A 27482-nucleotide genomic window follows, 5' to 3' on the forward strand; every position below is an offset into this window, starting at 1 on the left:
TTTCCAAGAGAACCCTGTCTTTTTTGTACTGGGGAGCCCAGAACTGGACACAGTACTCCAGATGGGGCCTTACCAGGGCAGAGTAGAGGGGGAGGATCACCTCCCTCTACCTGCTGGCCACGCTCTTTTTAATGCACCCCAGAATGCCATTGGCCTTTTTGTCCACAAGGGCACACTGCTGGACATGCCAGTTTGTGAGCACTAGCTCCACGTTGCTGCCACCCAATGGGGCTGGGAAATTTCTGAAAATTGAATAAAACTTCTCGGTATGTTGAAATTGCTGCAGTATCTTTGGTGCCCACTAGACTTTTTAGCAATTTTTGACTTTATGATCTGCTTTACTGATTGAATCAATTGTGAAAGTATCTCCACTTGAAAGGATGTGGAGAATCACTGTTCTTTCTGCTCTGAGGAAGTAATGAATACATTTTGGATAAGAGTAAAGAAGAGAAGGTATGAGCCAGGAGTAAATAATGGCTCAGTATGAGGCAACTGGGATGTATTTAAAGCATTTTTAAAAAAGGAAAGTAAAACAGGCCCTGAAACAGAATGTGCCTCTCACACTTCAATCACTTTTCATTTGTTCATGTGTCAGGGGAAGTCTTTAAATACACGTAGGCAGAATCAAGATATAGATTCAATATATAGTAAGTAAAATCTTTGTGTTTGCTCTTTACTAGTGAAATTGACTGGAAAGTGTATGCTTTTAGGAAAATGCTTACAAAAATTGCATGCTTTTTCTATACGTGTCATGAGTGTCCAATCTGTGTTCAACCATAAAAACTTCATGAAATCCCATTATTGTCTTTACCTTACTATTTTTTATCTCAAATTGCCACATCAAGTATTGCATGTGTTAGTACTGAGAAAACCATTTAAAAGAAAGAAGGAATTGTGAACCTATGGGGTTACCTTTTTTATGTTTGGTTTGGTCATTATTTTTTTTTCTTAACAGTAAACCCTTCATCAGTTTGCCTGAAGAAATCTTGATGAATTTATATAAATTTCTACTGTAGAGGCCCAAAATAAGAGTTCAGCAGTAATCCTTTGAGACTTAAGCTTGATGCAGAGTAAATTGGTTATACTCAGTCGTGAAACCTTAGGGGTCCTAGATATTGTTCCTGCCTCTCCATATACATACTGATGGAAATAGTCAGTGCTGAAGTATTCTGATACAAAAGCTCTTAATCGTTAGTAATAAGCTTCTGTTGAATTGCTGTTCCTTTACATTCGCTCATGCTCAATTATGCTTTTTTTTTTTTTTTTTTTTTTTTTGTAATTATTAAGGGATAGCATTAAATCAGGGTATTTTATTTTATTTTATTTTATTTCTTTTTTATGGACCACTGGTTGTAACTAGGGATGGCAGAAGTTGAGGACGTGCAAGAGATGCACAAGGTGAAAAGCAGTTTGTATCAGTTTGTGCAAGGAGCACTGTGGAAATTGTAGTGCTCTATTGTGAAGGGAGGTGTTAGCTAGTTCCTACTGCAGTTACCATTATCCATGGCCTACAGCTTGGCTTTGGTAGCAGTTTAACTGGAGATTCTTATTTGTTTTTTCTCTCCAAACCCTGATACTCTCTGGGTGTTTCTCCCTTCTATATGAAGGGAGGTACCCGGCGCACTCCAATTTACAACTCCCCATTCACAGTAACAGTGGAAGCAGTGAAACTTTTCTGTGAATGTCATTTCTCTCTCTCATTTTCTGCAATATTTTTCCATGTTTTTGTTTGTTTTCAGAATTATGTAACTACTTGAAACTTACAGAGCATGGAACTGAAATGCCAGACTTTGCTGTGCTGAATAATTGTTGCAGATGGTACTCCACACCAAACCTTTCTCATTTATGCTCAAACCGCATTATAAAAGGAGTCCTAACATGTATCAGCTTTTGTAATTTAGTGTTCAGAGTCTTTATCCTCCAGTCTTGCCCTCTTTGAGGATTATGGAGTACTTTGTATTACTTTCTTGTCTTTTAAGTTAAGGTATAAAATGTACTGAACAGAAACGGTGTGATTAACAGTATTAAATGAAGTTCCAAACAGCTCATTTAAACATCCATTTTGCAATTTCTGCAAGTATTTATGAATTTCATGGAATTTTGAATTCTAGATACTTCCATTGACTTTTATAATGCTTCAAGTGCTTTGAAGTTAAGCCTGCAAGGCTTCAGGACTGTGTACTTTGAAATTGTAGGCAATATATTTGTATGTACATATGAGTATGTAAAAAGAATTATGTTGTATTGTTTTCCAAATAACTGAGAGTTACACTTTGCTGCAGTGAAAAGATGCAAAGGCATTAATGGGTACAGTATAAGGCAAAATTAGTCCTAAATTTGGCAGTTCTCAAGTGCCATCACAGAAAGCCTAAAATCAATATGCTGCATTGTAAGTATTATCCATGAATACTCTGAAATGATCATGAGCTTTCCTTATTCTTCTTTCAGAAATGAAATTTGAATAGGGTAATCTGAATAATACAGAGTTGAAGGACTCCAAATCAAAACATGGAACAGAATGTATTTTACAAAAAAAAAAAAAAAAAAAAAAAAAAAAAAAAAAAAACAAACAAAAAAACCCAGCTTTTACTGAGGAAATAATAAGCCCCTGTGACTGTTTAGAAGTGCTGTGTGAAGAAATTTTTCTTTATGTTGGAAGTGCTTGTAGCCTGACTATGACAGATGCACTTAATTTTCATTTGAACTCCTCTGCTAAGAATATAAATGACGTGATTGGACACTGTGCTATATCTTAATACTATTTTCTGTTATATACCAGTGTAAGACTTTTTCCTTTAAAAATAGCTTTTAAAGGACAGTTTTATTTGTGTTGCCAGAGTTTCCAAAATAAGACTTGAAAATGCTAGTTGGCTCTCTCAGCAAAATGTTTCCATTTTTTCCTGACTACTGACTGTTTTCTGAGATTCTGACTTTCCTGTTCATGAAAAATGAGAAAATTTGGTGGCTCAGTTTTAAATGGATGTCTTGAGAAAACTGAACAAATGTCTCTGATGTGACTGGTCACATATGAGTTAAATGGATTTAAAGTAAGGGTGTTCACAGTGCTTATAGAGAGGAGTGACTTACAGCCCTGGGCATGATCCTGTGGGCACTTCATCCTGACCTTAATCACCTGGAAAGTAACTGCCTTGGTTTAGGTCTCTTGTTCTGAACATCACTGTGATTCGTGCAAGACAGTTTTAAGACTGTAGAAAGGCTTTGCTGATGTGTTCTCACTGAGTAGCAGTAACAGCGACTGAGCTTGCAGAACTTAATGTAAACTGAGAGGAAAACTGAGCATAAAGCTCCTGGGTGGATTCATTGTTCTTGTGCCTTGACCTATTTGACGAAAGGCTGATGGCCAGTGCAGCGGAGACCTGCTTTTTAAGCTGGAAATTTCAGGACTGGTGTATTGCTTCTATCAGTTTTCAAGTCAGTGCATTTCTGAAAAAGACACCGGTTACTTCAACTGTAAAAACTGTAAGTGAAAAAATGAAGCTTCATAAAAGCGTTCAGGATAGAAATTTAAGTAATGCAATTATTTTTAGAGATGTATTGACAAAAAGCAAACAAAAACTAACCCTAGTGTCATGATGTTTTGTTGATCTAGTCAAAAGATTTTCATCTGCTCTGTAAAATTACATGTGCTTTATCTGTTAACAGTTGCTTTTGAGACCAAAAAAAAAAAAAAAGCAAAAAGGAGAAAAGAGACATTGTAGACTGATTATCATACCAACTGTGAGCTGTGCACTCTCAGAACATCTTGTTCTTTTCATAAAAACAGATAACTGTCTGTGAAACCTCTCCAAGAGACTGGTGTGTTAGCTTTCTCATATCCAGACTGCATACTTCAGCAATTTCTAAAATCTGGGTGATGAGCAGAAGAGCTGTTCCATGTTACCTATATGATTATTTCTCACAATAGCATTTATTTTTTTAAGACAGGAGAGACAGGTTTCCAGTGACATTTTAAAGTGATTAATTTATTAAGAAGCTGGAAATAAGAGTATTTATCTATGAAAAGTGTTTTTTCTCCCAATAGACTGTGGTATTTCTTAGAAGTTGGAATTTTACTTAATGCACAAAAAAAAGCCTAATTAATAATTAGTTACTATTTCATATCTCTTTCTTGAAGGAGAATTAGAGCCATTATTTTGATTGCTCTTTGACATAAACAAAAGGGGTAGCATTGCGTGTAAGTCAGCACATATTTACTGAAAACTCAGAATGTAAAAGCAATGCTATTCTGGCCATCCCACAGATGGATCTGGTGGGGTGAAATCTCACTTTCAGTTGAGATGTTCTGTATGATATTACTGTGTGAGGAACATGGTATTTCTAGGCTGTAAATGAATTTGACAGTGTTATGGGTTTTTTTCCCCTTGCTGTGCACTGAAAGAAGTTGATCTTGATTTCTGATTCTCTGCACTGTTTTCATCAGCTTAATTTAAAATCATTTTCTAAGAATTTCTAAATAAATATCTTTCAAATTTACAACAATATGAGTTATTTTGATGGATTAATTCCTCAAAAATAGGGACTAGTTAAATATGTAACACAATGAGATTGCTACAGATTTCAGCTGTTCTCCGATGATTTATTTCCAGTGCATTATTGTTAAATGTTGTATTAGTACTTGGAGATGTCTAACTCTACATGTCTTTATGCTATTATAATGATTCAGTTTAGCTGGGTAAAAAGTAAAACTTTAGTGTTATATTCACTGGTTTAGGAAGGTCAGTGCGTAGATTTGGTGCGTGATTGGATTTTGGCCATCCTAAGTCTGGTATTCTAATTTCAGAAGATATGGGTGGTTCTAGGAATGCTCAGAAAGTATTGTCTTTATTAATGACTGTGCAGTATTCTTCGTTTCTAATGTGAATATAGACTAATGGATGTATTAGTAACACTTTTAATAATTATATTTTAGGAAAAGCACCCAATGTATTATGATGGATTTTTCCAAAGGTTTTCATTCTGAGACATATCTGAGATATAGTAACTTTAGTTTTTGTTTCCTCTACCATTAAATCTCAAATACAACCAAACAGGAAGTGGTTGAGAGGAACAGCTTCTTTCCTTTGAAAATTTTGCTGAAAGTGTGTTAGTACCTAAGTAAATTACTAGAGCCTGAAGCTCAGACCATAATCATACAGCCAGTACTTATTCTTCTTTTCTTCTGTTTCAGCACCCAAGGACAATGAAGAACGTGTATTTCGGGAACGGATGCGCCCCAGAAAGCGGCAGGGTGCTGTACGACGCAGAGTACATCAAGTCAATGGCCACAAGTTTATGGCCACCTATCTTAGACAACCAACATACTGTTCACACTGCAGAGATTTTATATGGTACGAAGTAACTTTGGTTGGTTTCCTTTGTAAGTTTGTAAGTGTGAATTTGGACCTATTACCAGACAATTACATTTTGCCAAGATGTCTGAACTTTTATTTAGAAACTTGAGTACTACCACATTTCTCCTAGGAAATGCCAAGCTTCTACAACTGTTACTGAAGATAAAGGAACATGGGAACATTAGATTTCTGAAGTTCCCATTTTAGGGATACTTATTGTATAGTCTCTGTCATTGCAGTATACGTTGAGAACTCCCTTTTAGAAAAAAAGTTCATGTTTAGCACTCACAATTTTCAGATAAAGGATGGAGTCATTTGGTTTTGAGTTTTCAGTGACTCTATTGATGTTTTCCACAGCTACCCAGAGATATTGATTTGCACATTAATGCATATAAGATCTGCTGTGATCCATAAGTAGAATTTTGTAAGAGTGTGAAGTGAATGAGTTTGAAACAATATAATTACACTGTACATGAATTCAACTACATTCCTTAAGAAAAGTCTGCAGTTTAGGCCTTAGGTTAGCAAAGATAATTTCAAGCAACGATATTGGCAAATGCAGTCTTTTGTCAATTTATAAAATTGCTCAATGACCATTTCTCTCTGTGTCTCTTGGCTTTACCTTTTTTGCTATAGTAAATGTCTTTACTTCTGAATCCCTTCACAGACTGTATTCCAACCTGGTACTGCTTAGTGACTGAAATGTGGTACCTGCTTGAACTAATCTCACTACAGAAATGCAAATATCAGATCAGTGATTAATTAATTATTTTTAGCCTGTAGATATCAAGTAAAAAAGGGGAGGAAATGTTTTTCATTTTTATAGATATTTATTCTGCTCTCTAAAACACTGTTTTATTTTCAGGGGTGTAATAGGAAAACAGGGATACCAATGTCAAGGTAAGAGAAAGTCTATGGGGAAACGGTTTGAATATTTATGTTGTAACATATTAATAATAAATAATACTTTCATCAAACAATTCATATGTACAACAACAAGGATTTAACACAAGTTACTTTGAATATTTTGGTCTCACCAAAGATTCAGTCTAAGTCACAGTAAGATTTTCAAGACTGTTTGGTCGTAGGCAGTATATGTGAAATAGCAGCACAGTTAACGTCTCTGAACAGCAAATCCTAGCTCTCTTCTCTGCACATTCAACTAGAATGGCATGTCTGGAGATGTAGGCTTTTTTGTTTTTCATCTCACACATTTTAAAATTGTCTTCATTTTCCTTAAGTCTTTATTCAACTTAAGAATTACTGTTTCAAAATGCCAGGTAATTGCATAGACTGTAATTAAATAGATGAGATAATTATAGAGGTCATAATTAAAGAAGGTTGTAACAAAGACTGCACAAATGCTTCATTTTGAACTCAACTTTTCATCTGAATTTCTTGTACTCTTAATTTTTTTTATGTAGTCACTTCTTGGGATGATGTTTATCAGCTAATTCTCACGTGACAAGTAAAAATGATCAAGTTAGTGATGATTTTTCATTACAAAAGGCTTGATGAAATTTCACTGTTATAAATAAATGCAAGAAATGATTTTACATGCTACAATAAGAAATACTGCATTAATGAACGGTTGAGATTCCCTGAGTTTTGTTTTGTTTTGTTTTGTTTTTCTCTCGGCAATGACCAATGCATATTGACAAAATATTTCTGCCTCTTGAAACACTTTCATTTTTAACAACATTTGGTAATGTATTACAGAAGGAGAGTTCACCTTTTTACTTCTTTGAATTTTACAATCAATTACCTTTGTATCTTTTTTTCACTGGAGTCTCTCCAGACAATAATTGTTTTTTACATTTGGGTCTCTTATAATTTGGAAATCATGGATTTTATCAAATAAATCAAATGTTATGAAAAAATCGGGAAAAAACGTTGCTAATATTTTAGTAGTGGTTATACATCTTGAGATTTTGGGAGATATCCTTTAGTTTTCTTAACCCTCATTGTTCTCAAAAGTCCATTGTCTTCTGACTTTGTAAGTAAGGCTTGTTGGATACAACTTACCAAGTCACAGTCACCTGCAGACTGTATTTAACATTCCAGCACTTTTACTCTTCAAATCAGTTTTAAATCAGTCTTCATGAAATCTCTCTTTTTTTTTTTAAATCTGTTGGTGTTTTTTTGTTGTTGTTGTTTACAGTTTGCACTTGTGTAGTCCACAAGAGATGCCATGAACTTATAATAACGAAGTGTGCTGGCTTAAAAAAACAGGAAACCCATGATGAGGTAAATGTTTATTAAAAAAACAGTTTCTATGTTCTGTCTTTCATCTGTTCATATTAGTGTTGTGTTCTGTATTTAATCAATAAATTTTGTAAACTTCTTTGTTACCTTCTTGTTCTGTTGTGACATAGAACTTACTTTAGAATGACAGATTATGAGAATAGTTTAATTTACATGGAAATTACTATAAAACAATGTATTTTTAATTAGTAAACTTTTTATAGAATTATAGAATGTTTTAGGTTGGAGGAGACCTTAAAGATCATCCAATTCCAACCCCCTGCCATGGCCAGGGTTGCTACCCACCAGCTTAGTCTGCCTAGGGACCCATTCAACCTGGCCTTGAACACCTCCAGAGATGGGGCATCCACAGTCTCTCTAGACAGCTTGTGCCAGCACCTCACCACCCTCTGAGTAAAAAATTTCCTCCTAACATCTAACTTAAATCTTTTTTCTTTTAGTTTAAAGCCATTCTCCCGTGTTCTATCATTATTAAAACTGTGTGAGTAGGTGGTCCCCCTCCTGCTTATAAGTTACCTTCAGGTACTGGAAGGCTGCAATGATGGCTCCGTGAACCTTTCTCTTCTCCAGGCTAAACATTTCACTATATTTTTGTGTGGGTGATTTACTAGCAGATTGGATAGGCAGTAAGCTTGGATATTTTATGTCAGCATAAAAAAAAACCCACATAGTTACACAGTTGCTCATAAAACTTTTACAAAGACTGCATCCAACCTGTGAAAATGTAGAACAAAAGTTATCCACGCACTAAAGAAGGCTCTTGGAATTATATAAGATAATGCTTGTATGACAAAGTACCGCATGGCTGAGTTTTGTGCAACATGGGCCTGTCCTTCACTGTAGGGTCAGATGAGGCAGCATGTGAATGATCCCAGTTCATTGGCCATGGAGAAGAGTATATTTTTGTTTCAGTCTGTTAAAAGAATATATATCAGAAAAGCTATGTGTAGCCATGGTTTTGAGCCAGCCTTGCAACTCTGATTTGAATTTGTCTGAAACATTGAATATTCTCATTCTTCCTGGGCGCTTCACTGCCATTTTTCATACTAGAACTGCACTTTAATATCTGGTTCACAATAAGTATTTAATGCTCAAAAACTGATCTCTTGTATAGGATTGTGATAAAGGATTGTGTTTATCTAGTGCTGTTTATGCATGGTATCCACAGGAAGATATGAAAACTTGTGTGGATTTATATTCCCAGGCTCCAGACTGGTGGAGACTTGCATGCTTTGCTGATATAATGCTCTCATTGTTTAGAATGGGTACTCGATCATTGGAGAGAAGCCAGTGGTAATAGGAAAGGGAAGGGAAAATACTGAACTAAATCTCCTGCTGTACACTGGCCACTATAAAAGCTTATCAGTTACATCCTTTAATTAGTATGTAATCAAACTTTGGAATCCCTAAACACAATTAATTGTTGTCATTTTCAGCATCTAAAGAACAGTGAGATGAGAAGGCAAATGGGTTATGATATATATCTCTTTCTTAGTCCTGTATTAGTTCTGCCTCCTGCTCTTCAAACAATTGGGAGTGACTTCCTTGCTTTCCACATTAACAGATCTTTCCTGATAGCTGTGTATTTATTGTTTCCAGAAGTACTAGGAACTATACTTTAGACTTTTTCTCTTGGACAAAGATCATCTTTTGAGTATATGGCTATTTCATGTTTTTTTAATTCTGTGTGATTTCAAAACATAAAAGGCCTTGTACACAGAGTATAGAAAGATTAATTAGAATGAATTGTGTTATGCTCTTCTTTTTCAGCAAGTGGGATCTCAGCGTTTCAGTGTCAACATGCCTCACAAGTTTAGCATTCACAACTACAAAGTGCCCACCTTCTGTGACCACTGTGGTTCATTGCTCTGGGGTCTTTTGAGACAAGGTTTACAATGCAAAGGTAAAGAGTGTCATTTTATAGCTTTTCTTTCTCTTTGTGAGTGTAGCAGATTTGGCAAGACCTTCTCTGATTTAATAAAAAAAATGCTGCTACTTCCAAATTACTCTGTCTTTTCCTCTGTATTGAAGGCTAGTCAGAACCAGTCATGTGTCTACATCCAGAAGATGAGAGGTTTTGATATCTAGATGAATTATGTTTTGTGGTGGTCTGCTTAGCACCATATAGGAAAAGAAAGCAAAAGATTCAATATGTTCTGCGCCAGAAAAGCTGTATAATCTGGACTGTAAATGAAGCAACTCCTGGAAGGAATATTTGTGTCATTTTAGCTGGCAGATAGAAATGATTGGGCTTTCCATATCTGCTTGTTTTTGGAACAGCAGAACATTCTAAAAGGGAGAAAACACAATATAAACACTGAAAATGGAAAAATATTATTTTAGAAACAGTAAACAAAGTACTGCAATTAGTGTTATGATGTCATGAAGAATGTCACATATTGCTGATCAGTAAAGATCAGTAAAGAAGACATGCCTTTCATGGCTAAGTGATGAACGCTAAGAGCGCTGTGAAATTCCATCCTAACCTTGCGATTCTAGCTAGTGCTTAGTGATAAAATAACTTGAAATTCTCTTTCTTTGTTAATGTTAAAGATTCTGTTCAAATTGCTATTTTAATTACAGCAGAGATATGTTCAGAAAAGTTTTTTCAGTTAAATCTGATTCTTTTTTCTTTTTTTTTTCCCCTTAGTTTTTAATCAGAACTACAGTATCTCTCCAGTTAACCTGTGAATTTATTAGTTCACTGGCATATTCTCTCTTAGGTACCACCTCTCTTAGGTCACTCCTTTCTTCTCAACTACAGAGAATAATGTTATGTCTCGTGTGCATGAATTGACTGTGAATGCAATAGTTCAGAGATCCTATGTTACTTTCTACATTTTAATAAAACTAAAATATATAAAAATGCAATAGTATCTTCATGAAATTAATATTCTTTCAAGCTGGAGTTGCTTTCTTTTCTTTTTTTAACAAGTGTTGAGCAATATTTACTTGTTCAGAGGTGTACATGCTTGCCCAGTGTAATTATTAATACCATGAAAAGTGTATTGCAGAGCTATTTTTTCCTGGTTTTGATTTTTGTTTGTTTTGTATTTTTTTTCCCACTGCATTTTTTTTTGCAAAATGAATTCATGAAGTTGGAGTACACAGAAATGTCCTGCTTTCAGCTCTTTAGTGTCCTCTCTTATGAATCCTACCACCTAGCTTTTGTCACTGAATATACAAACACTGAAAGTACCATGTGTAGCAGTTTCTTTTTGCTCTCCTTCTGAGCTGAAACATACATGGAAATAGGAGTATATTTGGAAACCTGCTTTCTGAAGTGCATGATTACTTCCAAAGATTATCTGCACTGCTGTCATTGTCTAAGGCAAATGTATTTTTCTTTAGGGTTTATGCAGTGACACTGACACTGAGTAACAATATAACAAAGAGCAGATTTATAAAACTTTTAGGGTTTTTTGTTTTTTTTTATTTTTTTGGAGTTTGGTAAAAAAAAAAATAATGAAGTGAGGAGTTGGATCACTTGAATGTTTATCTAGCATTTAACTACAGTTGCTGTTTTGCTTTCTTTATGCCTTATTCCACAAGAGGGCAGTGAAATTTAAAATAAGCCATCTGTTTCCTCACTCTGTGCTATTTTTAATAGAGCTATGTTCTCCTCGCTACTTCTTACTCATTGTAACCTTACTGCCCTCCTACTGGTATGCTAGTTTCAGAAGATGGTATTTAAGAGAAAGAGCTTAGTAAGTGGATTATCAGTGCAGGGTAGAGAATGTTTGAAAGTACCAAAGAACTTAAAGCACTGATAATTTTTAGGCCTGCCTGCAGTAGGAATTAATTTTCCTGAGTAAAACTGAGCAAGAAACAACGTGCAGAATGAGAGCAAATGGATGTCTAAAGTCCAAGCTCTGAGAAATTTTTCTTCTATTTTAAATTCTAAATAGGATTTTCATAGTATCATCAGATGTTTTCATTTGTTCCTGTGCCTGTCTGGGGACTATATGAAGACTGTATGAGAACTATAAGTTCTGTATTTTCATAGCAGAAAGATTCACAACTAGGTTAGTCATTTTATAGTAGCATTCAAGTGTCATAACAAATCCAGCTAAGTATTTTTCTACCAAAATTATATTTGTTTGAAAAAACTATTGGTAGATCCAATGAGATTTGATTTAAATAAGACAAAATGATTAGATACTATTTATGCTATTTTATTACTTTACATTTCATTGCAGTTTGCAAGATGAATGTACATCGACGCTGTGAAACAAATGTGGCACCAAACTGTGGAGTGGACGCTAGAGGCATAGCTAAAGTTCTTGCTGATCTTGGAGTTACTCCAGATAAGATCACTAATAGTGGGCAGAGGAGGAAAAAGGTAATTTTGGTATAAAAATGAGACTACTATGGCTGTGCTGTAGATTCACAAGCTAGAGTTCAATCCCACTCACTTGATGAGCACAAAATATTATTTATTTATTTATTTATTTTAAGTTAGTGCATAACTAAGCCTTTGGCCATTGAGTTATTCTTTTATTCCGAACTTTGATATGAAATTTATTTTGAGCTGATGTAATTTTGTAGAGCTGGAGACTCTATAGTCTGGAAATATTTCCCCTTTTTAATTCTAAGGAGATTTGACAGAGAGACAATATCTGACACATCAGTTCATAAAAACATAAATGTGTCTCTGACTCAGAATTGGCATAATTGATTGTTTGAGACACTGTGCTACTTCATAACATTATTAATAAGTGATAGTAAATGAACAATATGTTGAGGCACATAAAAAGGAACTGTTCATCAGATGATGGTTCCAGAGTTATCATTGTTATTACAATTAGACTGATCTTCTTTAAATGAAAGCCAACCAACTATATCCAAAGTTGCTGGAGTTATTGTGGACTTACATATCCTGGATCAGAATGTGGCCACATTTTCTATCTCTGTTTGCTCTCACTTGCAGGAATAGGCAAATTTTAGGCATTATTTCATAAAATATTGTCCCGTTGTTGTTTTCATTTTTCCAGTTATTGTGTACTTGGAACCTGTGTATGTTGTTTCAAAATGGTACAAAACAGAAGATTCAGAAATTAATTGATATTAGACTCCTGGGAAAATACATTTTCATGTTATTACTCTAGGAGTGAGTTTGCAATGCTTGCAGATATATAGTTAAATGTATTTATTAGATTGATTTCTATACAGGTTCGGGGTGGTTTTTTAAAACTTTCTCTCCCACTGGATATGATTGTTACATTTATTTCATCTGAAGAACCTGTTTTCTTTTAAACTGTTGGTTCTTTCTGTTTGTATTCTAGTCTTTATTTGATGTGATGCCATCTCTTGATGGTTGAGGTTCTGCCAGTGAGAGCCAGTAGTGCTATAGAACATCTTCAGTTTTCTTTATATTTCTACTAGTGAATTAATATCAATAAATTTCCACTCAGTGCCCTACTCTGGAGGACCTTATAGTTTAGTACCCTTTTTGGTTTTGTTTTTAGCTAATTGCAGGTGCAGAGAATCAGCAACCAGTTCCTGGAAGCACATCATCAGAAGAAGACAGGTCAAAGTCAGCACCAACTTCTCCATGTGATCAAGGTTGAACTTTTTGTTTTCTAATACATACTGTCACTTACTGCCCTTCTTTATAAGGAGTAAGAAAGCTAATATCTCCAGCCTGTGTAGAACGTGATTAACCAAGTAGCTATGAGAAAATGAAGCACTTACTGAGAAAGATACAAACTATAAAAATTTGTTTTTGAAGGCTTGCTCTCATTTCTTTAAAATCTGTGAAAGGTAAAATTATAAAACTCTCAAAATATCTGTAAGTTTACCAGATGAGTCCTTGCCTAACTAAATACCTTAATGTAGGAAGGTTGTGCTGTTGTGAGAGTGATAGCGTTTTAAATAGTACCACAGAACTTAAGTGTTCTTATCTATCTGAGAAATGCCTCTTGTCTTTTAATAAGTTTCTGAGCTAAAATTACCTCTTTGCAGTTCCATGTTTTATGATAATGATTTATGATAATAAAAGCTTCAATGCAATTAGGGTATGCTAGAGTATCTATGCATTCTCTATAGGATTTAGAGACAAATACTGTTAACTGATATTACATTTTTTTTCTTGAGCTGAACATTTTGATTGACAAAACATGTACGTCAGCAGTATGTTTAGAATCTGATCCAGCTGATATTTTTGAACATTGTCTGTGAATGCATCTTCTGTACCACTGCGTCTGTGAACTAGTGAATGCAGTATCTTCCACCAAGGCAAAGGAAGATGAATATTTTTGTGTTAAGTTCTTTGAAAATTATTTACAGTTGAGAAATTTATCACCCTTAAGGGGAAAACTTGCCAAAGTTGAGTCCAGAACTGATTTAAAGTTCTCAACCTTTAGGTTTCAGAGGCAACATATTAATTAAATAATAGTTCTGAAATATTTGATGTTTTGGTTAAAATTAGAATAAAGAATTTGTCTATATACTCTTCTACATTTCACTCTTTTAGATACCCAATTTTTGCTTCCGAGGCCATAAGGCAGAAGTACTATGTAAAAGCTTGAGGCAGATTCTGAGGTACCATAACCATCAGGACTCACTGAATTTTAGTGTTTAGAAGCCTTGAAAACCATTTAGCAGATCTACACAATAGCTAGTAAGGAGCACTAACAAGTTGTCAAATACTTCATTGACTTGTGTCTGATAAGAGCTGGAGCTGAGTAAGATACTCAGCTCATGTTGGCTTCCAAGGATAAGGATGCCCAGCTATCCTTTGAACTTTTGAAGAAATGACTTTGAGATACCCAAGCAGGAAGGTCATTAAGTTCTGCAAGAAGGTAGAGGATTCAAAACAAAATATTGTTCTATGGTAGTGAAACACCCAAAAAAAATCACTAGAACAACTATTTGGCCACTTTTCTGACTTATCATTCACATTTTGAATGTGTCTTAGCTTCATCTCAAAAGGCTGCTCTTCCTATTGCAGCAAGTTTTTAACTGTTTACTGTAAAGTGAAGAAATAGTTTACTAACTATGTATACCTAGCTGCAGAATGCCTTCAAGGGCATTCCAAACTGATATGGACTAATACAGATTGTGCGTAAGGTGTTTGTTTAAAATTTTCTCTTGTTTCCACAGAAATCAAAGAGCTGGAAAACAACATTAGGAAAGCATTATCATTTGACAACCGGGGAGAGGAGCACAGGGCAACCGCTACAACATCAGCAGACAACCAGCTTAACAAACCCGGGGAGAATGGTGAAAATGGGGAGGTCAAACAAGCACAGACCAAGCGAATAGGCCTTGAGGAATTCAACTTCATCAAAGTATTAGGGAAAGGTAGCTTTGGCAAGGTAGGTAGATACTTTTATTTTTTTTTTTTCCCCTTGGTATGTAACTTATTTATGACTGTACTACTTGGAAAATACTCATACTGATATTCAGGAAGTGTTTTCACCTTGATGGTTTTCTTACATACTTTATGCATAGGGTAAAAGCCACCTTTGCAGTAACAGTCATGAATATCAGTCTGCTGATCAGCTGGAATTTTCCATGCTCTGTCTCATTACAGTAACTAAGGGCAAGTCTTGTGAAACAGAATTGTCAGTGCTTCATTGCTATAGGCAGGGATACCTCTTTCTAGACCAGGTTGCTCAAAGCCCCATCCAGCCTGGTCTTGAATGCTTCTAGGGAGGGGAAATTCATAGCCTCGCTATGCAACTTGTTCCAGTGTCTCATCATCCTCACAGTAAAGAATTCCTTTCTGCTATCTAGTCTAAATCTACCCTCTTCCAGTTTTAATCCATTTCCCCTTGTCCAGGTAGATGACGTCAGTTGGTCTTCCTTTATCTACTCATGCTGTACCTGCATTATAAAAAGCCACCAAGTTTGTCAGGCATGTCTTGCCCTTGGTGAAGCCGTGTTGATTACCAGCAATCACCTTGTCTTTATTTTCCATGTGCCTTAGTAGGGTTTTCAGGAAGAACTGCTCCATGATGTGAGACTGACTGGCCCATAGCTTCCCGGGTATTCTTTTTTTCCCTTCTTGAAAATGGGGTTATGTTTTCCCTTTTGCAATCAGTGGGAACTTCACCAGATTGCCATGACCTTTAAAATATGATGGATAGTGGGCAGTTTCCTCAGAAGCTGTGGATGGATCTCTTTGGGTCTCATGGACTTGTGCATCTTCAGGTTCTTTAAATGGTCTCAAATCTGGTCTTCACTTACCACAAGCAGATCTTCCTTCTCCAGGTTCTTACTGTTGCTTTCTGAACCTTGAGCGGTGTGGCTAGAGCCCTTGCCAGTGAAGACTGAGGCAAAGAAGTCATTGAGCACCTCAGCTTTTTCTGTATTCCTTGGGACCAGGTCTCCAATTTCCTTCCAGAGAGGGCCCACATCTTCCCTGACCTTCATTTTATCACTGAAATAGTTTTGGTTAAGCAGGAAAAATCAGCCCAGGAATAACACTGTGCAGTTCTGAGTTCATTTCCTCTCTAGATAATATCCAGTTCAAATTTACTCACTTCACTGAACAATTTACATGATACAATGAGTATAAGGGAGTTTAAAGCTACTGGATAGACTAGGTATGACATAATTCACCAGATACTTTCCCACAATAGGGAATTGACAAGTTTAGAAGGGGCTCTATTTACAGTGCTTACAGATTTTCTTTTCACAGTGTTATGCACTATGGAACCTAAAAGGAGAACTGAAATGTGAATCTGTTTCACAAGTACTCTCTTCCTTCCTTGGTATATGGGAACTGCAGATGTAAGGACACAGTGCTGAAGCAGTTCTTTTTTGTCTCCCTGTTTTCTGATCTGTTCTCTGAAGCTTGCCCTGGCTCCAAGCCAGAACTAACCTTAAACAGAGCACAGAACTTGAATCTTAAATTATAACAGTTCAAATCAAGAGTTCTAAAGTGGCCAGGGTAGTGTGAGGAGTTGCATATCAGGTTCGTCACATACAAGTCTCACAAGCAAAAATAGGAGCTAAAAGGAGGGAATTAATTTATGTTCCTTCTTTTTTTAGTTTTTGAGACTTAGGGACACTTTAAGATATGCAAGTAAAGGAATAAAAACTTCTCGTCCTCTGCGTTCTCTACTAACTATGTAAGGCTTGTCTCAAATTTAAAGAATACCAGAGAGATCTTTCCCTAAAATTACAATTATTTAATTTTATAAGCAAACATACTTGCCTTGATAAAATTGTAACTAACATTGCACTGTTGCATTATTTATTCATTGTATTTCCAGTGCATTCAAACTCATACACAGCCATTTATAGTATGTGTTGCTTTTGTACATGGGATTTTTGTTTGTTTTAGGTAATGTTAGCTGAACTGAAAGGAAAAGATGAAGTATATGCAGTGAAAGTCTTGAAAAAAGATGTCATACTTCAAGATGATGACGTAGACTGCACAATGACAGAAAAGAGAATTCTGGCGTTAGCACGGAAACATCCATACCTAACACAACTCTACTGCTGCTTCCAGACAAAGGTAAGCTACATGAGCCTTCTACCACTTTGTGCCCACAGTACAATATGTAATATTTCCAGAATAACAGATAGCAACGTAGAAAGTATAACCATAATGCAAAATCATTTCTGAGCAGATGCGGATATTTCAGCATTTCACTAGTGCTGCATGGGAGTATTGGCTGCTGCTAAGTGGCAAAAACATTGTTACCCTGTAAGTACCAGGAGATGGCAGTAAATGAGTTCAAATAAATAAATAAATAAATAAAACAAAAAAGACTGCTGTGGTGCCATTTTCTGGGTTTCTTGTATACGTTTATAATGCGTAGATCTATTGAATTGAGTGCAAGTGTTTTTAATATCTAGTGTTCAGAGGGAAAATTCTAAAATGATTTTGTTAGAAATAAGATTATGGCTGAATGTTTCATTCTTGTGGTTTGTAGTATAAAATCAATGTATTCTGCTTATCAAATAAGTTCCTATAATGCTAATTCTGGCCGTGTACTTGAGCAGCAAGGAGAAGGAAAGGTAGAAGGAACTGATAATGAGAGCCTTTTCCCATGGTGTTTTCTTTGCTAGTAACTTTTCTTTAAAAATTCCTTGTTTTAGCATATGTTTTGTGTTTGCTCCTTGAGATGAAGCAAATGTTTGGCTGCTGTGGCTGACTATCTAGGATCTCTGAATCCAATCAGTCTAACTGTGTGAGATCCAATTTATGTCACAGACTGTTACTGTTTATCATTGTTTTTGCCCCTTATTTCTCTCATCATTCACCTTATCTGACAGTTTTTACTTAATTGTTCAAAAAGCTTTATTGACAAAATGTACACAAGGTGCATCTGTCTTGCAAATAGAATATCAGTTGTGTACAACTGAATTTACAGAAGCATCTTTTATTTTTGAATTGTCTGATGTTTACTATTTCTAAGCATAAGGGTTTGAACTTTGCCAATCAAACTAAACATGCCATTCATTTTAGCAGGATAAGCTTTTGACTTCTAGGGAATAAATCTAGTGAATACACATATGCACACACATATATGTGTGCTTTTATATATATAATATATATTTATATATAAAATTTAAATAACATACTTGAAAATCAATTTCCTTCAATTACCAGTCATCATATAGATCCAAACTACTGGGTTTATTTCCTTTCATTAAGATGTTGCATTTGAGCAGTTGAATCAATTTATTGAAAACAGATGTTTGTTAGATTAAAGGAATAATTAAATTTGCATATTAAACAAAAATAAGAGTACATAATGGTACATATTACCATATGTGTGTGCTTACGAAAATGTCTACGTATTGCCAATCATTTCTGTGCTATAGCTAAAAACGTGCATTGTACAAATGAATAACTGAAGTGCTTGTTTAAAATTATTTACAAGTTGTCAGGAACAATAAATGGAACACTGTGAAAGCAAAGGAAAAAAAAAAAGTCAGTTTAGTGGAAGCAAAATTGTAGCGTGTTCAAATATTCTGATAACAAACCCAATATGACTTGAAAGTTCCAAAAATAGAGAAAAAGCATTAGTGTTTTATACGCTTTGAAGTTAACACACACACACAAAAAGAAGAAAAATAAAAAGGCCCAGGGAAGCATATACAAAGAAGATTCTTCCATGTTGTCCACATAGGGTGTTTCTTTCACTTATTGAGACTTTAATTTCATTTGAATGTATGTGTGTTCATTTAAATGTAAAATGTGTTCCTGTCACTGAGCATAATGGCGATTTTAGATGAAGAAAGTGATAGAAAGATTATAGTAAGGTTAAGGGATAAACTCCATGAACGGAGAGAAATCTTTAGAGCTAAAGAAAACAACACACTCTGAAACACAAATAAATGTATCACTGTTGTGTATCACGTAGCAGAACATATCAGTAAAAACCAGTTTATGTGAAGTGAGTTATGCCAGAAGTTTCTCCAGCTACTACTCTGGTTTGCTGGAGATTTTATTTCTTTTTGTTGTGTTTTTTTTTTCCCAATTGTTCTCACCTCTTTTATATTGTGCTTTTTGTCTTCTTCACCATTCTGTTTATCAAAGCAAGGTATTTAGAAATTCTTCTTACCATCTTCTCTCTTCCTAGGTCTCTTACTCGGAGAAACTAAGCTACTTTGTTCTTGCAGTGAAAAGATTTAACAAGATTGTAATTTGTGTTCTTTTTTCATGAACTCAGAAGAATTGATAGTTGGGTAATTTATAGAGTTACAAACCATATGCCAATGACGCTATGCAATCAAAACTGCATTGAGTGATACCCAATCAAATGCAAAGTCCATACGTGACAAATCAGTGGTTTTTAAGCCTACAAGCAATTTGCAAAGAACTCTATGAGGAAGCAAAAATGTAAAAGCTAAAATTAATTCTAATAGGAATTAATAATTAAAATATATCTATTAAAGCTATAAAATATTTATGGATGAAAAAAATAAAACAGTACTAAGTGAATGAGTCAATTAATGATTTGCTTGCATTTAGTAGAAAAACAGATAGGAAAGTTTGTTAACCATAGACCAACTATGGTCTATGGTGAAAGTAGCTTTACTGAGAGAAAGGCCATTTTACAGTAGAGTTTAAAATGTGTTGAACAGTAGTATCTAGTTACTTACATTGCAGTTGTATGCCAGACCATTGCTCCTATATTTTACAGAACTGGTTATTGAAGTGATCATGCTGTAATTAAATTCTAAGTTTCAAGTCGAACTTATTTGTTGCATACACCCTAATTAATGGGAAGGTTGACTCAGTATTCATTGCCAAAGCTCTCAGAGGTTTATTTTATGCAATAAAATTGCTTGCTTTGTTCCTTTTCCACAAAAATTTAAATGTAAGAGTTCAGCTTTAGGTATTGCGGTGTTTTCCCTCTGTGTCTTCACATTATTACTAAAGAAAAGTTGCCTAACGTGCATCGTACAGTCAATATGCTTCAGGATTTTTTTTTTCCATAAAGCAGATTTTCATTAGTATCATTTACTACATTCTGTAATTTTCATCTCAAATAAATAAAAGATCATATTTTAGAAGTATTTAATATTCAGAAATCATGCCAAATAATGGCTAATAACAACATACTGTTTTTTGTTTTCTATATTCAAACCTACCTTTTGCATTCCTATCTGCAGATGAAAATTCTGCAAGTTACAGGCATTGGGACAAAAAACAGCTTATATGCATCACTAATTTAAATACAGAAATAATTCTTCCAAACTCAGGATTAGCATCGTAATCTTTTTGTGGCCTCAATTCATCAGAATATTCCTGTTTAACTATAAGTACATATTTTCACTCAGTTAATCTCAAAGCTATGTACAGGTCAAATTCCAGAGAATTAAATGTACTTTTCAGAAATTGAGCCTTCAGTTGAAAGACTAATAAAGTTCTAAAAGTTTATTTATAAAATACGAATTCTGTTTCCTATTTGCTTAGCTCCGTAAGTAACTTTGTTTGATGAAACCAACGTGCTCTAATTCCACCAAAAATAATCCAGAAAATCAGCATTCTATATTTAAATTATATGCATATAAATGTTGTACTTTAGGGAGTGCTGTGGTCCTCTACAGTGACCTGGAAGTCAAGAGAGCTGGATTTTGTTCTAGAGCTTGAGATAAAGAGGCTGATATATGATGTTTTGTTTGCAGTAGTTGAGGTATGAACTCTGTGACCCAGTCCCACACATTAGAAAGAGTGTAAAATATACTGGCACAACCACAGCTGATGTGTGTTTTTATGTAGAAGGAGTACAGGTGTTTTAGTGAAGCATACATTCTAAAATCATATCACATCCTATATGATTCCTTTCTGTTTTGGCCAGACTGTGGTCAAAGCAACTGTCAGCATTTTCAAGGGCTGCTTTGTAATCCTAAACTTATAAGCAAAGCATTCAGTCTGTCTAGGGGGATGTAAATAAAGAATTTTGCATTCTATATATGACACTCACAGAAACTTGCACAAAGCTCAGCATACAGTGTACAGTGTTTTTGTAAGAGCTTATTGTTTCTTATCATCATCTTTGATTTATTCAGGAGCTTCATATCCTTTATTGAGAAAATGTCAGACATGGGGAAAGGGAAGGTTCAGGTCTACTTCTGTTTGCATACTTTTTTTTTTTTTTTTTTCCCCCCACATTTTCCTCTTACCTTCTTTTTCTCTTCTATATTCTGTCTCTCTGACAACAATTCTGACATTGCCCTTTTCCCCTCTTTTATATCCACTTCAACCTTATGCTTTGCTTCAGTGATCAGCTGTGGGACAGTGTCAGCACTAGGTTTGGTTGATAATGATTCAGTCAGATGGCTGGTGAGGAAGTCTTAGGTGTAGAGCTGTGTTCTCTGAAGGCATTCTTGAATGCAATATTCTGTTTGTAGTTGGAAGTATTAGAACTCTGAATATTAAAGATTTTTCAATGGAAAGTTGAGATTCTACAAAATGTCAGTATACATATCTCCACTTTATTCCTCATCTGCCCCTTTCAACCTTCCTTATAGTATTAAAATTCTGTATTAAAATTCTCTATCATATTAGATATAGGTATATACACATGTATGTTCACACTCCATGTTTTATAATAAATTATCTTAATGCTTTAGAAAGAAAATGTGTTTTTTTTTAAATATTTAAGATGGGAAGATTATTATAATCATAATAAATTTGAAACACTAGAGAGCTACTGCTTCTAACATCTACCGTTTGTTTTTTTTATCCAACTTCATGAAATTAGTTAAATTTGAGACTTGAGCCCTCCTGTTTTATTTTGATTACTATCTTCAACAAAATTGCTTTCTGGACAGCCATAGTACGGAGTATAGGGCAATTTTTATAATGAATTATAAAGAATTAATTGAATTAATAAGGACCTTAATTAGCATTACAGTTATTTTTCTTAGAGAAAACAATTGAACTAAGGTTACAGTGAGTCAGAAATGTTACTACAGTTAAAATGTTAGACTTAACCAACCCTAAAAACAATTTTTTATTTCCATGCAATTGGCTTCATGTTCACTGCAGCCTGTCTATTCATTGTGCATAGTTGAACAGACCTGCAATGCAATTTGATTTTCCTCTATATTCGGATACTACAAGGTAGCCACATAATGGTTAAAGACCTCAGAGACATTTATGAATATGTAGTAATGAGCCTATTTCCACTATGCCTATCTGTTAACTATTATGTTCTACCTGAACTGTGGTTCAGGTACCACTCATCTCAGTGCATTTGCACAATATCTAAAGTGCTTTAGGTAAGGCTGATGTGTTTTAAAGCTAAGAATTAGGAGATTTTGTTTCAGTTTCAGCAGTCACGCTGTTACTTTCTAATTTTTGCCATATCTCTGAGCTTCTTTCTGCATCAGAACCCTCTTTGTCAAAAACAAAAGTCTTCTTTCAGTCTTTCTTCTACTCATGGTCTGAATGAGGGCTGCTCTGAAAGCAAGGCTTGCTATTTTATTATGTTGGCCCATAACATTAGAGGTAGATGGTGGCAGTAAAGCAGTAGGAACTGAACCATTCCGTCAGTATTCAGTTACATTTTGTTGTGCAACAGTTGGCAGCAGAGGCACAGTCTGACAAAATTGTATTTGACATTGATGTTCATGTGAAGGAAAGGTATGGAACCGAAATCCTCCATGTGGAAATAAATGGCACCCACTGACATTCATATTGACGCTTGCTGAATGTTTATAGAGACCAAACAGTGGATGTGAGAACAGTGAGGCAGTGGGTGGTGCATTTCTGTGGTGGTGATAGCAACAATGGGTCACCTCTGCAGTTGCAGACTGTTTGAGCACAGCATGCAAGCTTTTGTTCATTGCTCATGAAAATGCATAGCTGGTGGTGGTGGTGACTGCGTTGAAAAATTGTATTTTGTAGCTGAGAATTTGCTCTATCAAATAGTGTTCTTGTCCTCCTTGTGTGTGTTGTATTTTCCATGGAGATGAATAGGAGACCTTGCTTCCAGGGAGGATTTGGAAGTCCAGTAGTACAATATTATAGTAGTGTTTTGCTGTAGAATCAGTATCAAAAGGTGGAATGTTTCAAAAGATATAAAATAAAGTTACATTTTTAAAGTTACGTACTTTTGTCAGGAAATGTGGAAGTGTAAAGGAAGAGATTCGTATATTTATGATGTCCTTAAGCCTTGCTTTCTAAATTAATTCAAGAAGCAGCACTGTAACATTTAACCATAACTGTCTTGGCTAATGTAAAAGCTACTCTTATTTTTCTTACATATATTTGTACAAAAAAAAAAAAAAAAAGTCTTCTGTGCCATTTATTATATACAGTGCAAATTGACCTAACTGACTGGCCACTGTAATATTCATCTGGGAATAATCAGAGTTTATAATCTGTTTTATCTGGTATTCTTGTATTTTTGTTGCTAAGCAGCTAAATCCATTATGTAGATATTGCTATATGGGTGTAATCAGATTAGCACAAGTTTGCGTTGCCTTTTATTACTGATTAGTGTCAAATTAGAACTTTTTAGGTCCCAATTCTGTTTCTTATTATCCCTGCTTCACTAGATTTGTACATGTGTGTAACAAAAGACTAAAGTAGCCCCTATATTTTTAGCTATTTTGGTGCTAAAATATTTTAATGCAATCTAAATAGAAATTTTTCTTATAATTATTTCTTAATGGAAAGTGCTAACTACAATAAAAAGGTAGAATAAAATGGTAGGTGTTTTATATCCATCTGTATTTATTTATATTCAAAATTCTTTTGAATATTTTAACTGTATTATTAAAGATGCATATTCACAAAATGTGTACAAGAATAGCTATCTTTTTATTCCAAACTGTTTTCCATAGTCATTCTAAATCACAAATATTGCAGTGAACTCATTCTTCAGAACACGTCATGAAGCACTCGAAGTTGGAGTAATATCTCTTAATATCTCTTATATCATACCATCAAAGTCCTGTATATTTAAGAAATTTTGGCAGAAAAAGGTTTTTCAAACCTTTGAGAAATGTGTATGTTAAATTTAGATTTCTTATTGACTGCTGCAGAGCATGAATTCATTGACTGTAATCAGTTTATTGTCTAAAAGTAGACACTGTGGTCAAAAATAGTTGGAACGGTGAAGCTGCTGATTAAATACTGTAATCATTGTCTCTCTCACACACACAAGCCTCTGTTTCCAGCATGATGACCCGGTTTTGGAAACTTGCTATTATGCTGCTCAGTTATTGCTAGCTGTTCTTGAAGATTATTAAAGCCTGGTTAGGTCACTAAAGACTCATTGTTCACATTGGTCCTTTTAGTGTTACACTTCAAGTCAGGCTATCAGTGCAGCCAGACTCATCAAGGGCCTGTAGGAGAAACTGCTCCTCCAGCATAGAGAAGGCATCAATCAGGAAAGCCTAAATGCTTCTCTTTCAGACCGGAAAGACTTTTATTTTGTGATGCAGCACCCAAACTGAACGGGACTCTTTCACACCCTCTCAAAGCTAGGGCTTGTTCCTACTTTGCATGTACAAAAGTGAGAGCTGCAGCTGCAGCTCCATGTTTTTTGCTGTGCTGTAACCTTTTGAGGCCTCGACAAACCCTGGGAATAGCCCTGACTCAGCATCTGCAGCCAGAATTCAGTGTAACTACTGTCATGAAATAGTTGAGGGTGAGTTATAATTTGCACTGATTTTATTTCCTAATGCGAGTACATTAGGATTTTAGAGTTAATGCTGCCAGTGGTGTTGCATGTATCTTAGTGTAGCCAAGTGTAAAACTCAGCTTCGTAATTTTAGTTCTGCTGTGATCATGTGCAGACAGGAGGGTTTAAGGATAACAGGTGGAGGTGAAGACCTTTTTCAGTTTCACAGTTTGCATATCTCTTGAACAGATTATCTGGAACTACACACTGCACACTTTTCCCCTTGAGAAAAATTTCTTGCTCCAGTTGAGGCATGTTTGAGGGAAGAGTTTTCAGAATATATCATATCCTTTGCCAGTAACTTTCCTGGCGAGTCTGTCTGTCTTGTACACCATGCTTTAAACAGAGATCAGAGGAACTGGGAATGTTGTCGTCCAAACAGGGCAAAGGGGGTAGCCAATTTTGAATAGAACTGGAGGATATCCATCGCTTACTGGGTTATAAAATCACTATAGAAGCTTTGTCTTACTGCTATCTTAACATCATGCTAGTTGGCTCTGATATACCTAATTTAGTAAATTTTGGGGGAATGGAGTAACCAGTGGAGTACCCATCATTCAACAGGATAATTGGACAAAGATGCTTAAAAAAAAATCCTGCAATTGTGGCTTTTAGTTTAGTTTCATCTAGGGAGAGAGGAGTAGGAAAAATAGAAGTAATCAGTGTTATGACAGTATCCCTTGAAAGAAATATGCCTGATGAGTTTGTATCAGGGTATATCACTCTGCAGTCATGTGCTATGACCTCTTTCCTATTCTTCCTCTTCACATCCTGAGATCATCCTCAGGCCTGGTGCAGAACTCCTTTCCCCCAACCATTTAGTCAGTAGATACTTGAGTTCATGACTCTTTCTGCTCTACTAATACACTTTGTGCTCTTCCTTGTATTTTACAGCATAAAGCGCTATTCACAATTTACCTCTAATGGGTTCCATACAACAATGAATTTATAATGATAAAACCTATCTTTAAAATAAGTGGAAACATAATGTTTACATTACATATGTAAACAGAGGTTGTCAGGATGCCCTGTTTATGCTGATTAACTGTTTAAGAAACTATTTAAAGAAAGTCCATTTTACATAAGTGATAATGGGACAACATTTTACAGTGTGTTTTTTAGGTGTTGCTCATACAAGTAAGCAACTAACTCATCCCACAGGAAGAGAAAAAGGAAATTGTATATCAAATTTGATTCTTCTTCAGCTTCTTTCCTAAATGCAGGAAATTATTCTCATTAGAATTCATGGATTAATTTGGGCATTTTAAAACTTTTTTTTATTTTCTTTTGCAATAGCAGTAAGCTTAGTAGTTGATAATTGTACACAAGAGAATTTTGCCATGGGAAAGAAGTGAAATTTACAAAATAATTGTTTGCATCTCTATTAAAATGTTCATTGCTTTTTTGAAATGTGCACAGTAATAATTTTAAATTCAGTCTTATCTCGCATTTTAATATATTGTGGGACTGAATAGTTTTAATGTTGGCATAGAATGTCATCTACACATACACCATGTGTGAGGCAGACCAAACTCAAGCAGGGTGTAACTTAGAATAGATTTCTTCTAATCTCTGTTTCTCAAAACCACACCATAATCAGATTATTTTTACAATGTTAATAGGTGCATTAGAAGAGTTAAAAGCCTCGAGTTAATGCCATTTTATGTCAGTTTCAGTCCTGAGTAATTTTAGCAGCAACACACACACACAAGCACTTTCTTTATTGCAGAATGGTTTGCTTCTGCCTATTACAGTAGTGTTTAGCCTCATGCTTATGTGTGGGGAAATGAGTAAAGGGCTTCTTTGTTTTCCCATGTTGGGTGGGTCCAAGACCATTCTTTAAGCTCGGAAGTATTCAGTGCATTGTTTATCTCCTTAAAAAGATGACAAGGAAGCTGATCCATAACACAAACCTAGCATTTAAGAGTAGATGAAGTGATGTGTCACTTGCATGCCTGTGTTTCCACAGTATCTCTGAACTAGAAAGAAATTAGGTATTGGGGTATATACAACTTCCACTGGTAGTTAGAAACAGTAAATGTAAATCTGTAAGACACATACAGTTGAGTTGTACTGGGAAAAAACTTTGCCCTTTAGAGTACATGTGCCTTGCCAGCTGCACAAGAAAGGAAGTTTTACTGTTAGATACTTTCAGTTCAGCAGATAAAAGGATGAAGGGGATCCATTTTATAAACTTCTGTAAATATATTTTTTGTAAAAATCTTCGTGTAATCAGCCATGATAAGTAATTTTAAATGCTTCAGTTGTGATGTTTCTTCAAAAATCTATGGCACTTACTTCCTGTTTTAAAAACCAATGCTAAAACAATCACACACAATTCTACTCCTTCAAACTGCATCCAGAACTGTAGAAAAAAACCTATGTCTTAGAGATAAGAGCCTGTCTTCTCTTCTGCACTGCTTTACTTCAGATGGTGGCTGAAATCGTTACATTTTGGGGCAGTATTTGCTGTTGTCTGATTAATTCATACTTGTGAATTGCCAGGGTTTTCAGCTGCGTGAAGCATATGCTTTGCTAAAAATTAATCATGTTCTGAAAACAGGAAAATATGGAACAGAAAGTAGATCCAGTTAATGCTTTCAAAGGTCACTGTTGCATTTATAGAATTACAGAAATCCAGACAGTGTAGAGAGGTGTACAAATAATGACTTTCAATAGGTATTGGAAAAGCCTGGCTCAGGTAACTTAAGTTTGTCATTTGGAACAAAAAAAAAAAAACACTGTGTGGTGCTTACAT

General features: G+C 35.1%; 1 protein-coding gene across 1 annotated transcript in view; it reads left to right on the forward strand.

The window, feature by feature from the left end:
* Positions 1 to 27482, forward strand: part of PRKCE (protein kinase C epsilon) — a 272059-nt gene that overhangs the window by 163278 nt on the left and 81299 nt on the right. The window contains exons 3-10 of the mRNA XM_003203888.5: positions 5189 to 5348; positions 6217 to 6251; positions 7513 to 7598; positions 9387 to 9519; positions 11816 to 11958; positions 13085 to 13181; positions 14721 to 14935; positions 16912 to 17085. Of these exons, the coding sequence (XP_003203936.2) occupies positions 5189 to 5348; positions 6217 to 6251; positions 7513 to 7598; positions 9387 to 9519; positions 11816 to 11958; positions 13085 to 13181; positions 14721 to 14935; positions 16912 to 17085 (1043 nt within the window). The remainder of the gene's footprint in view (positions 1 to 5188; positions 5349 to 6216; positions 6252 to 7512; positions 7599 to 9386; positions 9520 to 11815; positions 11959 to 13084; positions 13182 to 14720; positions 14936 to 16911; positions 17086 to 27482) is intronic.

Source organism: Meleagris gallopavo, chromosome 2 (genome assembly GCF_905368555.1).
Source record: "Meleagris gallopavo chromosome 2, MGAL_WU_HG_1.1, whole genome shotgun sequence".
Taxonomy (NCBI): Eukaryota; Metazoa; Chordata; class Aves; order Galliformes; family Phasianidae; genus Meleagris; species Meleagris gallopavo.